The sequence below is a fragment of the Zingiber officinale genome, chromosome 4B, assembly GCF_018446385.1.
Source record: "Zingiber officinale cultivar Zhangliang chromosome 4B, Zo_v1.1, whole genome shotgun sequence".
NCBI classification, from domain to species: domain Eukaryota; kingdom Viridiplantae; phylum Streptophyta; class Magnoliopsida; order Zingiberales; family Zingiberaceae; genus Zingiber; species Zingiber officinale.
This window is the reverse complement of record NC_055993.1, coordinates 33,131,092-33,144,074: the sequence shown is the minus strand read 5'-3', so window position 1 is coordinate 33,144,074 and position 12,983 is coordinate 33,131,092. Positions and strand designations below refer to the sequence as shown.

Here is a 12,983-nt window from a genome sequence, read left to right as displayed (position 1 = left end):
AAGACGCAAAATCATTCAAAAATATTCGGATTATAGCATCAATGGTGAACGTGTTCAGTATTGTATATGTTATGTGGTACCGATTGTTGTTGCTACATTTGTATATTATGAGGCCTCTACTTAAAACCAAAAAAGAGAAAACACTTGAGAGAATGAATTGGGTGTTTAGACTCACTCAAGACTTTGATACTGCTTGTATTAGCGATCTTCAAATGGATAGATGCACTTTTGGAATATTATGTGACATGGTAAGAGATATTGGAGATTTAAAAGACACCAAAAATATGTCTCTACAAGAAGTAGTTTCTATTTTTGTGTATGTTTTGGCTCACCACAAAAAAATAGGACAATGAGTCTATTATTTTTACGAAGTGGAGAAACTATCAGTCGTCATTTTAATAGTTGCCTTCTAGAAATCTTGAAATTGCATTCCATTTTACTTAAAAAATTAGTTCATATTACTGAAGATTATCAAGACGATCATTGGCGGTGTTTCAAGGTACTTTGCATTTGTATTTATTAAAATTATAACTTATTGGAAATAAAAAAACCATCTTATTTATTATTTTTTCAAAATATTTAAATGACAAGATTGTTTAGGTGCTTTGGATGGTACATTAATCAAAGTCACACCTCCTTCTGATCAAAAACCTCGATATCGCACTAGAAAAGCAAATATAGCTTCAAATGTTTTGGGTGTTTGCTGTCCAAACATGCAATTTATATATGTTTACCTGGATGGGAGGGTTCTGCGCATGATGGTCGTGTGATTAGATATGCTATGATTAGGTCTAATGGTCTTAAAGTTTCTCAAGGTACAATTGGTCTTGCACTAGTTAGTTAGCTTTTCAATATAAAACTTCATTCAAATTCATAATTAATGCGAAATATTTTTTTGTGTTCTTGAAGGTTGTTATTATTTGGTGGATTCTGGATATTGTAATGCGGATGGATTTTTAGCTCCTTTTTGAGGGCAACGGTACCATCTAAATGAGTTTCACGGTCACCGACCACCTAAGCAAGATCCCTACTTTTACAAAACAAGTTACACCTCATCTTGAATCCAAAATCAAGTGGTTAAAGACAAGATTTCATATTATTAATGACATGTGTACGCAAAGTGGATGTCAATGGAATGACGTGGAGAAAAAAATAGCATGTGAAAAGTAATGGTTTGATAGCTACTGTCAGGTAATTTTATATATTAGTGTCCGAAATTTTTTACTCTCTCAAATCTTTCATTTCATATTTTCTTAAGCTTTTTTCAATCATATATATTTTATATTTTGTAGACTCACAAAGAGGCAAAAGGAATGTGAGACTTCAATTTTTCATATTTAAATCAACTTGAATTAGTTTATGGAAGAGATAGAGCTATTGGTGCTGTTGTTCAAGGGTATGCAGATGTTATTTACAATTTAGAAGTTGATCAAAATGATGAAAGTGGGGGTATTCTATCCTTCTTCAAATGAGTATGAAGAAGACAATAATGTGCATTTTGAATCAGAATCAACCCCCACTGCTTCACAAAACACTTATGTAATAAAGTTAGCGACAAAACGAAAACAACCATTAACAACTCGAGATAAAGTTGCAAAGAAAAAAAACCAACAACACACTTGGATATTGGGACACAACTACAAGACATGAACAATGGATTTCACACTTTTGTGGATGGTTTTAATGCAAATTTTGTAACCATTGCAAATGTCATGGCAGAAGAAAATTTGTAAGAAAAAATGACTTCAGAAAGAATGAAAGATGTGATTGCTGAGCTAATGAACCTTAGTCTTCTTAGTGGTGATGTATTCAAAACAACTAATATATTCACTGCAGATAAGGACAAGATTGATGTGTCATTCAATCTTCCTTTAGAGTTGCGAAGGAACTATATGGTTAGCCTGCTCATTCCCTCCTCAAATATGTAGATAATAAAGCAGAATTTTGTGAAGACTACTTGCGTTCCATGATTGTTATGCTGAGTTTTGTGATAACATTGCTGAGTTTTGTGATAACATTGATGGATTTTGTGGAAACATGTTTTTTTTGGTTGTTTTGGAGACATTAATCATTTTTGTTCCCTGCTAAATATATGAATATCAAATTGTGTGGCATTAAACAAGGGGATGCTACTGTAAGACGATTCTTTTTCTTGATAGTTTAGTTAAAGTTATTCTATTTCTTGATATGGGTGAGTTATAGTAGCAAGATTGGAAAGTTTATATGTGAGTTATAGTAGAATTCTTCCATAAATTCTGTGATAACATTGGTAAACATAATTGCTCTACTCATTCTTTTATTTAGTTGTTAATATAATTTCATTTCATTACTTATTTCTCACATTATTTTTTCCCTTCATTTACTTGCTAGTGCGGCATGGAATAGAAAGACAACTCGGAATGGATAGTAAGTAGTAAATGAAGATACTGACTACTTAAGCTCTTGATTGCCCTGCATTGTTTCCTACTCGGTGGGTTCACTTCACATCACAATTACCTTTTTGTATGCCTTGTATAGCCGATTGAGATTGTTGTTAGCTGTGACAAAAAATAGAATGGATCTATCGCTGTCACAGTCAATGACTTCACCTCAAGACAATCATAGCTAAAGATATTGCACTGTATGGGGAGAGGCCATCAAGAGCAAAACTCTGAGATTGCTTCTCTGAATTGTTTTGCTTAGCATAAAAAGAAAAAAATTAAGAGAAGAATGAACTAGCTAGGATTCATATGCGCTAGAAGCTAACAGAATATAAAGAAAATGGAAAAAAAAATAATGATGATTTCAAAGCACTCACCTAGATTAAATTGCTGTAGTATTCTGTTAGTATGTTTTCTTTGTTCCCTTTCAACTATAGAGAGGCCAATGCAAAGCTAGATCTCATGTCGAAACATGCTCGCCTGTACGTTTTTGTGTTTTCTAATTATCATTTCATGTTGCATATTGTTTATCCTAAATAGGTGATGTCCTTGACTGCTCACTAGCAAAGCCTTTGGTAGATATAAAAAAACTGAGTTAATATTAAGTGCTCATGAACTCTTTGCTTCTAAATTGTCCTGTTTATATAATGAATATTTAATTTTTTTTTCTAATTTTATTTTAATTTTAACATTAGTGTATTGTCCTTTTCCATTATAATAATGTTTACAACTAAATTAATGACATTTAATTTTTTTTTCAAAAAAAATAAATTATTATTATACTGATCACCTTACTAGGAATATTATGATTTATTTTAAGGGTGAATATTATATTTATTATATTTGTATTTCCAAACCTTTGACAAATCAAATAACAATATTGGTAATCATACTAAATCAAAATTTATAAACCAAACATTGTTGTTAGAATGTCTAAACCCATTTTCATTCCAATCGACTATCAAACTCATTTCCATTCCCATTCCCATTCCTATATTCAAATCAAACACCCCCTTAGATGTAAAATCTTTACACGAGATGAAATGTAACAGTGAATTATTTATTATTTGTTTTATATTAAAGTGATGATATATTATAAATATAATGTAAATATTGAAATTTTAATTTTCCAGACAGTAAAATTGAATTATAATTAATAGTTTTTCTTTTTATTTTTTTAAATATAAAATTTATATTTTAAATATTTTTCACTTCAATGGGTTTAGACCTGAACCAATATGGATCTGTCCTACCGTACTCAACACAAGCCGTGCCATGCCAGGGCTGTTGGCCTGTTTTGACATGGCACAACTTTTGTACTCACAAAACTACTGAAAACCCTCTTAGCACTTGTGCCCGACTGCCCGCCTATCCCTTGCCCTTGCCTTTCCTTTTTCGTCGTCGGAGCAGAGGGATCCTTTGTTTCTCCTCTTTCTCATGGATTTCTCGGAGCAAGACGTCGATGTCTTCGGGGAGGAATTCGAAGTCGAGGAAGAGGGCGTCGACGACGACACTCCGGCCGTGGCGGCGGAGGACGGTGGCAGCGGCGATTCTTCTGCTTCCTCTTCGCCTTCCTCTTCCTCTTCGAGCAGTGGTAGCGAAAGCAGCAGCAGAAGCAGTAGTGACGGCGAGGTGGAAGATGGCAACTCCGCTGTCATTAGGGCCAGGCCAGTCGAGGTGGAAGGAGAATACGGAGGGGAGCATGAGGATGATGAGGACGACGATCTGGATCTATTTGGCCCCGATAATGAAGCTTACGTGAAGACGTTCGCACGAAGTCCTTTTCCAGTTCCTGGTATGGATATCATTTCTCCAGGATCCGTCCACTAGTTTTCTTCTGGTGATTTGACTACTTGGATGCTGCAGTAACAACTTTGTTATTACTAGTTTATTCAAAGACATAACAAAGATATTATTGCATGCCCAATTTTGATAATGACCACATGTGCAAACCATTTCTTAAACTAATATCTTCTTATAATATTAGTCATTTTGTTTTCCAACATCTAATTTATGATTATATGACATTCTTACATTTGGTCATTTTTCATGTAGTTTTCTTCTAACTGTTATGTCATTTCATATATTTGGTCATTTGCAATGTCATTTTCTTCTAAATGGCATGTTTTTGTAAATGGAACTTGCTCGTATTAAGACCAATTTGAGGTATACCATTTGGTCACTTATCCTATTTCACATATTTTAAATGCATTAGATACTGTAATTTCTTTTTAAGTTATAATGCTTCCATTTGTGTCATTTTATAGAAGATGTGAATTAATTTAATCTTTTTAATGATTTTGTGCCAATGCAAATTCACCTAATTATCTGAACTAGAAACTTAAGATGAGGCCTAGAATTAGCTTTGAATTTTAGCAAATGTATCTAGTGTTATCGCTATATAGTCTAAAAAGCAGCCTAAGTGACTGTCTAGGTGGATTTGCCAAGGGACTGTTGTGCCTAGTAGTTAGGCGGTTCCTATTAGGTGACCCTTTTAAAAAGAGACCTAGACCGGTCTAAGGAAATGACATCTTTATAAGTTGCTTGATCATTTGACATTGGTTATCTTATCTATATTTTAATATTGTAGTATGACACTAATTATAATGAGTTTAGTTATCCAGGTTCTTACAATTGCGATTTATAATATGAATTATGGAATTTTATGCTTTGTTATGTTTTTTTGTTCTTTTGGCTGGAATGTGAAATATATAATATTTTGATAATGTGGCTACTACTTATTTATCAATTATGACTTATTTATTTCTGATTATAAAATTGATTGTCGTGATATATTTGTGCATATATTGGTATATTAATATTAGTTGATCGTAATTTAATTTATTTCTTTTTTTTTTTAATTTTAATATTATTTTGATACTGTGTCCCACAGGTATACATGTCTGACAGAACGAACGATATCCCATTGTGAAAATATTTGATGTAACAGGATAACAACCCACTCGGCTAGAATAACAAAGCATAATATAGCCCACATGGCTGGAAATAACCACAACATAATACAACCTACATGGCTGGAAACTAACACAATTGAAGATAATAATAATACACCGCCTACATGGCTGGTACAAACACAAACCATGTAAGATAATAGACTGAATAAATTCACTACATACCGACATGGCTTAACACAACAATGACACATAATTGAGTAAAAGTAGTCATAAGGCTAAAATCCAAAAGCAAGGCAAATTTATTACATACCGAGTCCGAAAAACAAAATGCAAGTAGAGCAGTAAGAAATAGCATTAAAGAAACAAAATGATGTGTGACGTGAGACTAGCAGCCAGGATCCTCCAAGCGACTCCATAATCATCTATTTGCTACATGAGGAAAATAAGGTAAAATAAGGTAGTGAGTCCAAATGACTCAGCGGATAATTAACAATGATAGTGCATTGTCAAATAAAGCACATGTAAGGATATTGAGATCAAAGTGTATAGTCTCACAAGTAAGAAATATGTACACAACCATAATCAATATAATGAATGCACATATTAGAATCAGTCTAACAAATATGACATACTGATGGAGATCTGCAATATATCTACTCGTACTAATGAGCAACATATGATGGCATAAACATGAATGATAATGTCAAGCACATGCAACAATCATATATCAAATATATACAACATGCATCTACAACATAAGCAATCTACTCAACTGCAAATAATACCATGAGTAGAGCCAAATAATGATCAACATGGTGTGGGAGCAAAGCTCCACCACCAGAAATATCATCATGTGTAGGAGTAACGCTCCACCTCAAGCAAACCATCATATGTGGGAGCAAGCTTCACCACAAGCTTCACCACTAGTCAGAGATCACTCTACCACAGATAACCTGAGGGCAATCCGAAATGTCAGGTCCCTGCTTGGAGATCACTCTATCTGAGATAACCCGTAGACAGATAAGATGTAGTTATCTAGTTACGGGCTGCGGGAGATCACTTTACCACGGATATCCCATGGGCAGCCAAGGGTATAACAACTCAAGGATAACAATACAACAAACATATCATAATCACTGTCAACTCTCTCAACATCATGGGGGGATAATTGTCAACCACTCGTAGGAGACTTAGTTGATGGGATATATTGGTCACTGTCAACTCTCTCAACATCGTAGTGGGGATATAATCGTCAATCACTCGTAGGAGACTTAGTTGACAGGATATACTAGTCACTGTTAACTCTTTCAACATCGTAGTGGGGACATAATCGTCAACCACTCATAGGAGACTAAGTTGACAAAATAAATTGGTCACTGTCAACTCTCTCAACATCGTAGTGGAGACATAATCATCAACCACTCGTAGGAGACTTAGTTGACAGGATATATATACAACGAAATAATACAGTGTTATTTATATAGTAAACAACTACATCAACATGAGTATATGAACTTTATGCAATGATACACAATTATACCTAGTATGATAAACATTGGTGTATCCAGAAACATGATCTAACTTTTACATATATCTATATGTATGAAAAGATCCAGCAGGTGCCAACTAAACATCATGCATAGTAATAGTAACACCTATAGTACACACCACACTTGTGTATACACTACAGAGTATAGGCAGTCAAATAAGATAACCCCTATAGTGCATATCATACACATGTACACACTACATGCATATGAATGATCAACATGCTAACTCCTATGGTACATACCATACGCGTGTGTACAACTATAACATATAAATAGTCAACATGATAACTTATATAGCACACACCATACACGTGTGTACCCTACAACATATGAATAATCAGCATGATAAACTCTTATAGCACACACCATACACGTGTGTATCCTACAACATATGAATAATTAGCATAATAACTCTATAGTACACACCATACACATGTGTACACTATAAAGTAAGAATATCCAAAGACGAGATTGCATAGATAATAATCATATCATCTCTAAGATCAAGGTAAGTATCAAGCTCAAGTAAAAAAATATGAGTATAGTCAAGATAAAGTAATCTAATCCATCAATTATATCCATGCACTAAGGCCAATGAACTACTGAAGTTAAGGAAGAAATACTTACCTCAAACGTAGATTGTGCTAAACGTTCTCTGATCTAAGCTCCTGTCACAAATCACAAACCTGCAACAATTAGCACAGTCAAAACCTAGATCGACCGTAGATCGGATAACAAAAACTTAAATCTTAAATCGATTAGAAGAAGCTAATTATGTCAACCTATGCTCAATCAGTTAATAGATCAATCCTCTCGTTTCCTCTTCCAATTCATATTCACAGTCAATACCATATAAATCAATCAAACCCAAATCAACAATTTGGATTCTCTAGCCTTATGCTCATTCGATTAGCATGATAATTCAATCGATTGACATTCTAAACCATCAACGAATCGGTCAACCCCTTCCTAAATCACTATCAGATTCATCTTCATTTACGGAAATAAGTTTCATAACATCGAATGTATTGTGCTTAAAGAGTAAGGGAATTTCATTACCCACCGCTTCTTCGATGACCTATTGTTTCCCGCAAAAGTAGCAGAGTCGGGGTGATAGCGGCGGCGACTGCCTTATGGCAGCAACAACTACCCCTTGTGTGAGGGGTAGATGTGTTAGTGCCTTGGCCCAATTTCAACCCTCCAGCGACACCTCGGTAGCCAAGACCAAGGCAGGTGGCCGGTGGAGTAGGTGACGGCGATGACACTCGTAACAACGACAACTAGTGGGTTAGGGCTCGAGCAAAGGGTGGTGGTGTTGGTGGGGCATGTGACTTCTATCTCACGGCCAAAAGACAGTCGGTGGCAAGGCAAATCGGTGCCATCGATGGAGAGGGGATGGAAGTAGTCGGTGTCGGGAGAGAAAGGGAGGAGAAGAAATCGGGTGAGAGGAGTGGAGAGAAAGTTAGGTTTTCTATTTATACCTAGGTTAATCGAATATAACCTTAGGTTTAATTAAGTCAATCAACTCCCATTTAATTGATATTCTAAACAGACTTTCGCTAAACCTAATAGATTCATCCCCTAAACATGTTATACGAATTCAATTTAAATCTCGAAAAATTCTTAAAAATTTCTAGAAAATTTGATAAGGAAATTTGTTAATTAACACTTATTATTTAGTTATCGTATCTCACATACTAACTGTCTAGGCTCCCACCTATTACCTAAGTTCTAGTTAGTACTTCTTGCAATAACCTTTTCATGGATTGTTGCTAAATACTTAGGGATGGAAAGCTAGATTTTCAATTTTAATTGATTTCTTTTACTATTTGCAGTTATTTATTTCTGTTTTCCTTTCAATCTTCAATTGATATGACTGTTCCATGTTAATTTATCAGTTCGATCCATCTTAATGTGTTCGAGGACAAACTACATGGGCAGAAGATGGATATAGTTTTTCTTTAATTTGGTTTTAGTTCGAAAAGCTTCAAGAACTAATAAACTACCTCAATAAAAAATCTTTAAATTATTATATCCCAGAAACATTACAGATTGATTTAGATGAGATAGTGAGGAACATGATGATTACTAGGAACTCACTAACAATTCTGCTTTTATTATTGCTAATGAGATTTGAATATTGCATCTCAATTTTTGATTTTTTTGCATAAGCACTATATATATAATTTTTATTGAGTAGCATTTGAGCTTGAGTTTACATTTCTCTTTTGAATAATAAAGGGGTTGATTTAATCTATTTAATTGACATTTTTTTGTTTGGTTAAATTTGGTTCCTGACAATTAATAAAGTTAGGTTCCATCAACAGATAATTCTAAATAATTTAATTATATTGATTGCATGTCCAGCTGCATACCGATACCACTATATGCATTATACAGTGACCTGACCAACCTTGTCCGCAAGTTGTATTTTACTTATGTAATGTTTTTTTAAGAATTTAAAATGAAATAAAATAGTAAACAAGGGTACTGATTGAGACTTTCCGAGTGTTTTTCCTCTAATGTTGTATTTTTTTTTTTAATCTATGACAGTTTTGCCTCCACTTCAGAATAATCAGAACAGAGGTAATTTTGGAAGAGGCCGATGGCAATCTGGGCATAATTCCAGAGGTCCTCCTCTTCTTCCACGGCCAGGACCTTATTCACAAAGGCAGAATTATGGTTTTGGTCCAAAGTTTGCACATGCAAATGGCCGTGACAATGAAAACTTGGTGTCTGACATGAAGCTCACAAAAAGTGAAGAAACTTTGTCTAGAAAAGCCATTCAATTTCAGGAGGTAATTATTGTTATTTGGTTTTTTGTTTGCTTTCTTTGTTCTTCCATATTAGTAAGTTGACTAATACCCTCCTTTGATGTGGAAAATTTACCAAAAGCCTTCTGAGATAGCATGTTATAGTCGGGCTGAAGGCGGAGAAGTCTATTTTGATGATCGAAGTTTGGTTAGAGTCTTGACATCATGCAAACTATATTCAACATTTTCCTTTCTTCTTGATGGTTTATCTAGCCTACCAGTGGCTTCTGTCTTCATCATTTTTCATTTAATACATTTTCTCTTCTTTTTGCATGATTAGAGACTCTTCAAACGCACTATTTGTGAGGATGTTGGAGCTGATCTTAACAGAGGTTTTGAGTCCTTTATTGAAAAAAGAGGTATGAGACAACTAAAAGAAAAAATTTAGTAGAAAATAAATTAAAGAATGGATTATACATGCTGAGTATCTTTCTAAAAGCAATCTGTAAATCACATGTGCTACATATTGATAAGTTCAAAGATCATATGTTTCTTAAGCTTTACATGTTCATTTGGCGGTGAAGATTAATTTGTTCACAAGTAACTCTTACCTTTTCATATTTTATGTCAAAATATTATCTGCTTTCCTTTTAGGTGGAACTTAACTCCTTTTTCTAATGATCTAATATTAACAGCCATCTTTCTGATTTGCACATTGATCATATTTTATTTTATTTTTTGGATTTTGTGCATCAAATGACCTTACCACCTTTCTGGATTTTTTTGGTACCTAATTATTATGGTGCTGTTCTAGAATCTTAAGGAATTCTTCTTTGATATATTCTCGTGCTGATGTTAATGCTTATTTGTGAGCTAGTATAACATCGTGTAATTGTCCAAGATGGTAAATGCAATATGGATGCTTATTCTTCTCTAATTAGAAATTATTTTTCTGAAACTCTTGCCTAGATTTTGTGTTCCCATATATCATATCGAGTGAAAAGGAGGGATATGGTTCACATGATATGCAGATTTTTTTTGCGATGGATTTTTTCATTTGTACTATCGTAGGATTGCTCATATTCACTGGGATCAAGATGGTAAATAAATGAATATGTTGGGGCATATTTCTACTTTACATTTAGAAAGATCAAAGTATCTTTGAATGGAAGTTCATTTGATTTGAGTAAGGAGATTTTTTCTATGAGGTAACTTTAGAACATTTCAGTTACCATGTAGTTGATAAGTATGTCTTGTTAGGAGAAAAATTAAACCCGTCTTTAAGCAGAAGTAGACTTGTTAATTTTTTAATTCATTGATAGCTTCTTTTTCTATGGAAGCTTGTCCCTACTTTGTTAAGAAGTTTGCTTTTCTATTTTTGCCCATTTCCTCCATCTTATATATTTGTGGAGAATAAATATTTTTGAGTGATTGTGTTGTCCTAGTGAGTCATTATGAAGGGTAAAGTTTCTGTTAATGTGTCACCATAGAGGGTAAAGTTGTGTTAATGTGTCTTTTAGTGTAACACCACGAACATATCTTATAAAACATTAATTGGAAACATAAATCACAAATTCTTCAATAAAGTTTTAAAAAGCATGTCATGATTTGAGGGTATCATTCCACTCTATCAGAAGGAACTCCACTTAATGACAATATAATAAAAGGTAATAAAAAACTAACAACAATAAATAACTTAAGATAAATAGGTGGGGCTCAACGAAAATAAATACATACATTTATTTTTTTCATTAAAAAGAGTATAGTGAGCATATAGAATAACAAAATAACAAAAGAACTAAATGATAACTATAACAAGTAAAATCCAACTTGATGTCTAGCAACTCGAGTTAAGGATCTCTAAGCAACTCTATAAAGTGACTTAAACCAACTAGGACTCCAAAATCAATCCTTTCTTGCAAAAATAAAGGCCAAGAAAAAAGAAAGCATAAATTGGTAAGTAGGTCAACACGAAGGATATGGAATTTGATCTTGATTAAGAGATTAAGATATCAAATAATTAATAATATAAATTACAATTTTAGAGGTTATATATAAGGCCTTTATTTGAATATAAAGTCAACTCTTATTTCTATTTTTTTGCTTGTTCACCACTAATTAATATTATGATTCATTCCTATTAATTTTTTAATCACAAATTAATATACTTTTAATTATCACCTTTTAATTATAACTAATAAATCCACTAAGAAGTGAATCAATGGAGATAGACCCTCAACGTATTAAAGATGTTATTTTGACATATGCATTAAAATCAGTGTAAAGTCCTCATTGGTGATATACAATGATATAATACCATCTTGCAAATGAAAACCGATCCCGGATGGCATCCGTTATCATGTCTCTATATGGCTTGTTTTACTTTAAGTCTTTACACCACAACTATTTTCTCTTTGGTTTACATTGGTTAGTTTTAGGGAATAACATAACTCATCTTTTTAATAACAGTTGCACTATGCACACATAATTTTCAAATAAAGGACTATAAATATAAGTTAAGGTTTAAAATTTTGAGGCGTGTAGAAGTTTCAATTTATAATCGGAACGATACAAATTTAGTATTGTATCATGCCATGCCGATATAGTTTCAATACTTTTTTAAATATCAATATATTAATTAAAAATATTTTTATTAATATTTAATTGTAATAGATGTGTACTCTTGAGTTATATTTGAGATGTTAAATGTTGAATTCAAGTTCTGATATTATTTGGTGAAATGTTTGATGTTTATTGATTAAAAGTTGATTTAGGGTTAGCTGAAGTCCACCATATAGGCATGGTAGATTCAAGTAGGTTTAAATTAGATTTATTTGGATTCATTTTGATTAGTTTAAAACAAAATCCAAAATTTTTATATAGAAGAACTTAATTCATTAGTAGTAGGATATTTTATAAGGTTAGAAATTTAATTATCTTTAATTTTTTTTTATCTTTCCTAACAATCTCTCTCCTCTATCCAAGTGTTTTTGTCTCTCTATTTACCTTATGGATGGATGGATGGAGGGAAAAAAATTAACCATCCTTAACTTCTATGTTTATCCTTGTGGACAGATGGAGGGAAAAAAATAACGATTAGAGGAGGGAAAAATTAATGGATGATTGAGGAAAAAAATGAAGGGAAAGCAATTAAATGTGGATAAAAAAAAGAAATGTGGAAATAAGGGGAAAAAGTAGAAAGTAAAGTAAAAAAATAAAAAAAATCTAATGCGGCCGGTCGCAGTACATGCCGCTGTGAGGCTATGGCGGGATTTGGCCGTTGTGGCAGCCACGCCTAGCCTTTATGACCCGCAGAGGTCGCTGTGAAGCTGCGTGACCTTGTTG

At 33.3% G+C, this 12,983-nt stretch overlaps 1 protein-coding gene across 2 annotated transcripts in view; it reads left to right on the top strand.

Annotated features, from left to right (window-relative positions):
* Positions 1–3,754: 3,754 nt before the first annotated feature.
* The window catches only part of LOC121974931 (NAD-capped RNA hydrolase DXO1-like), a 52,370-nt gene continuing 43,141 nt past the window's right edge, over positions 3,755–12,983 (top strand). For both annotated transcript variants that reach the window (XM_042526220.1, XM_042526219.1), the window contains exons 1-4: positions 3,755–4,215; positions 9,439–9,683; positions 9,781–9,846; positions 9,979–10,057. In XM_042526220.1, the coding sequence (XP_042382154.1) occupies positions 3,858–4,215; positions 9,439–9,683; positions 9,781–9,846; positions 9,979–10,057 (748 nt within the window). In that variant the 5' untranslated portion in view covers positions 3,755–3,857. The remainder of the gene's footprint in view (positions 4,216–9,438; positions 9,684–9,780; positions 9,847–9,978; positions 10,058–12,983) is intronic.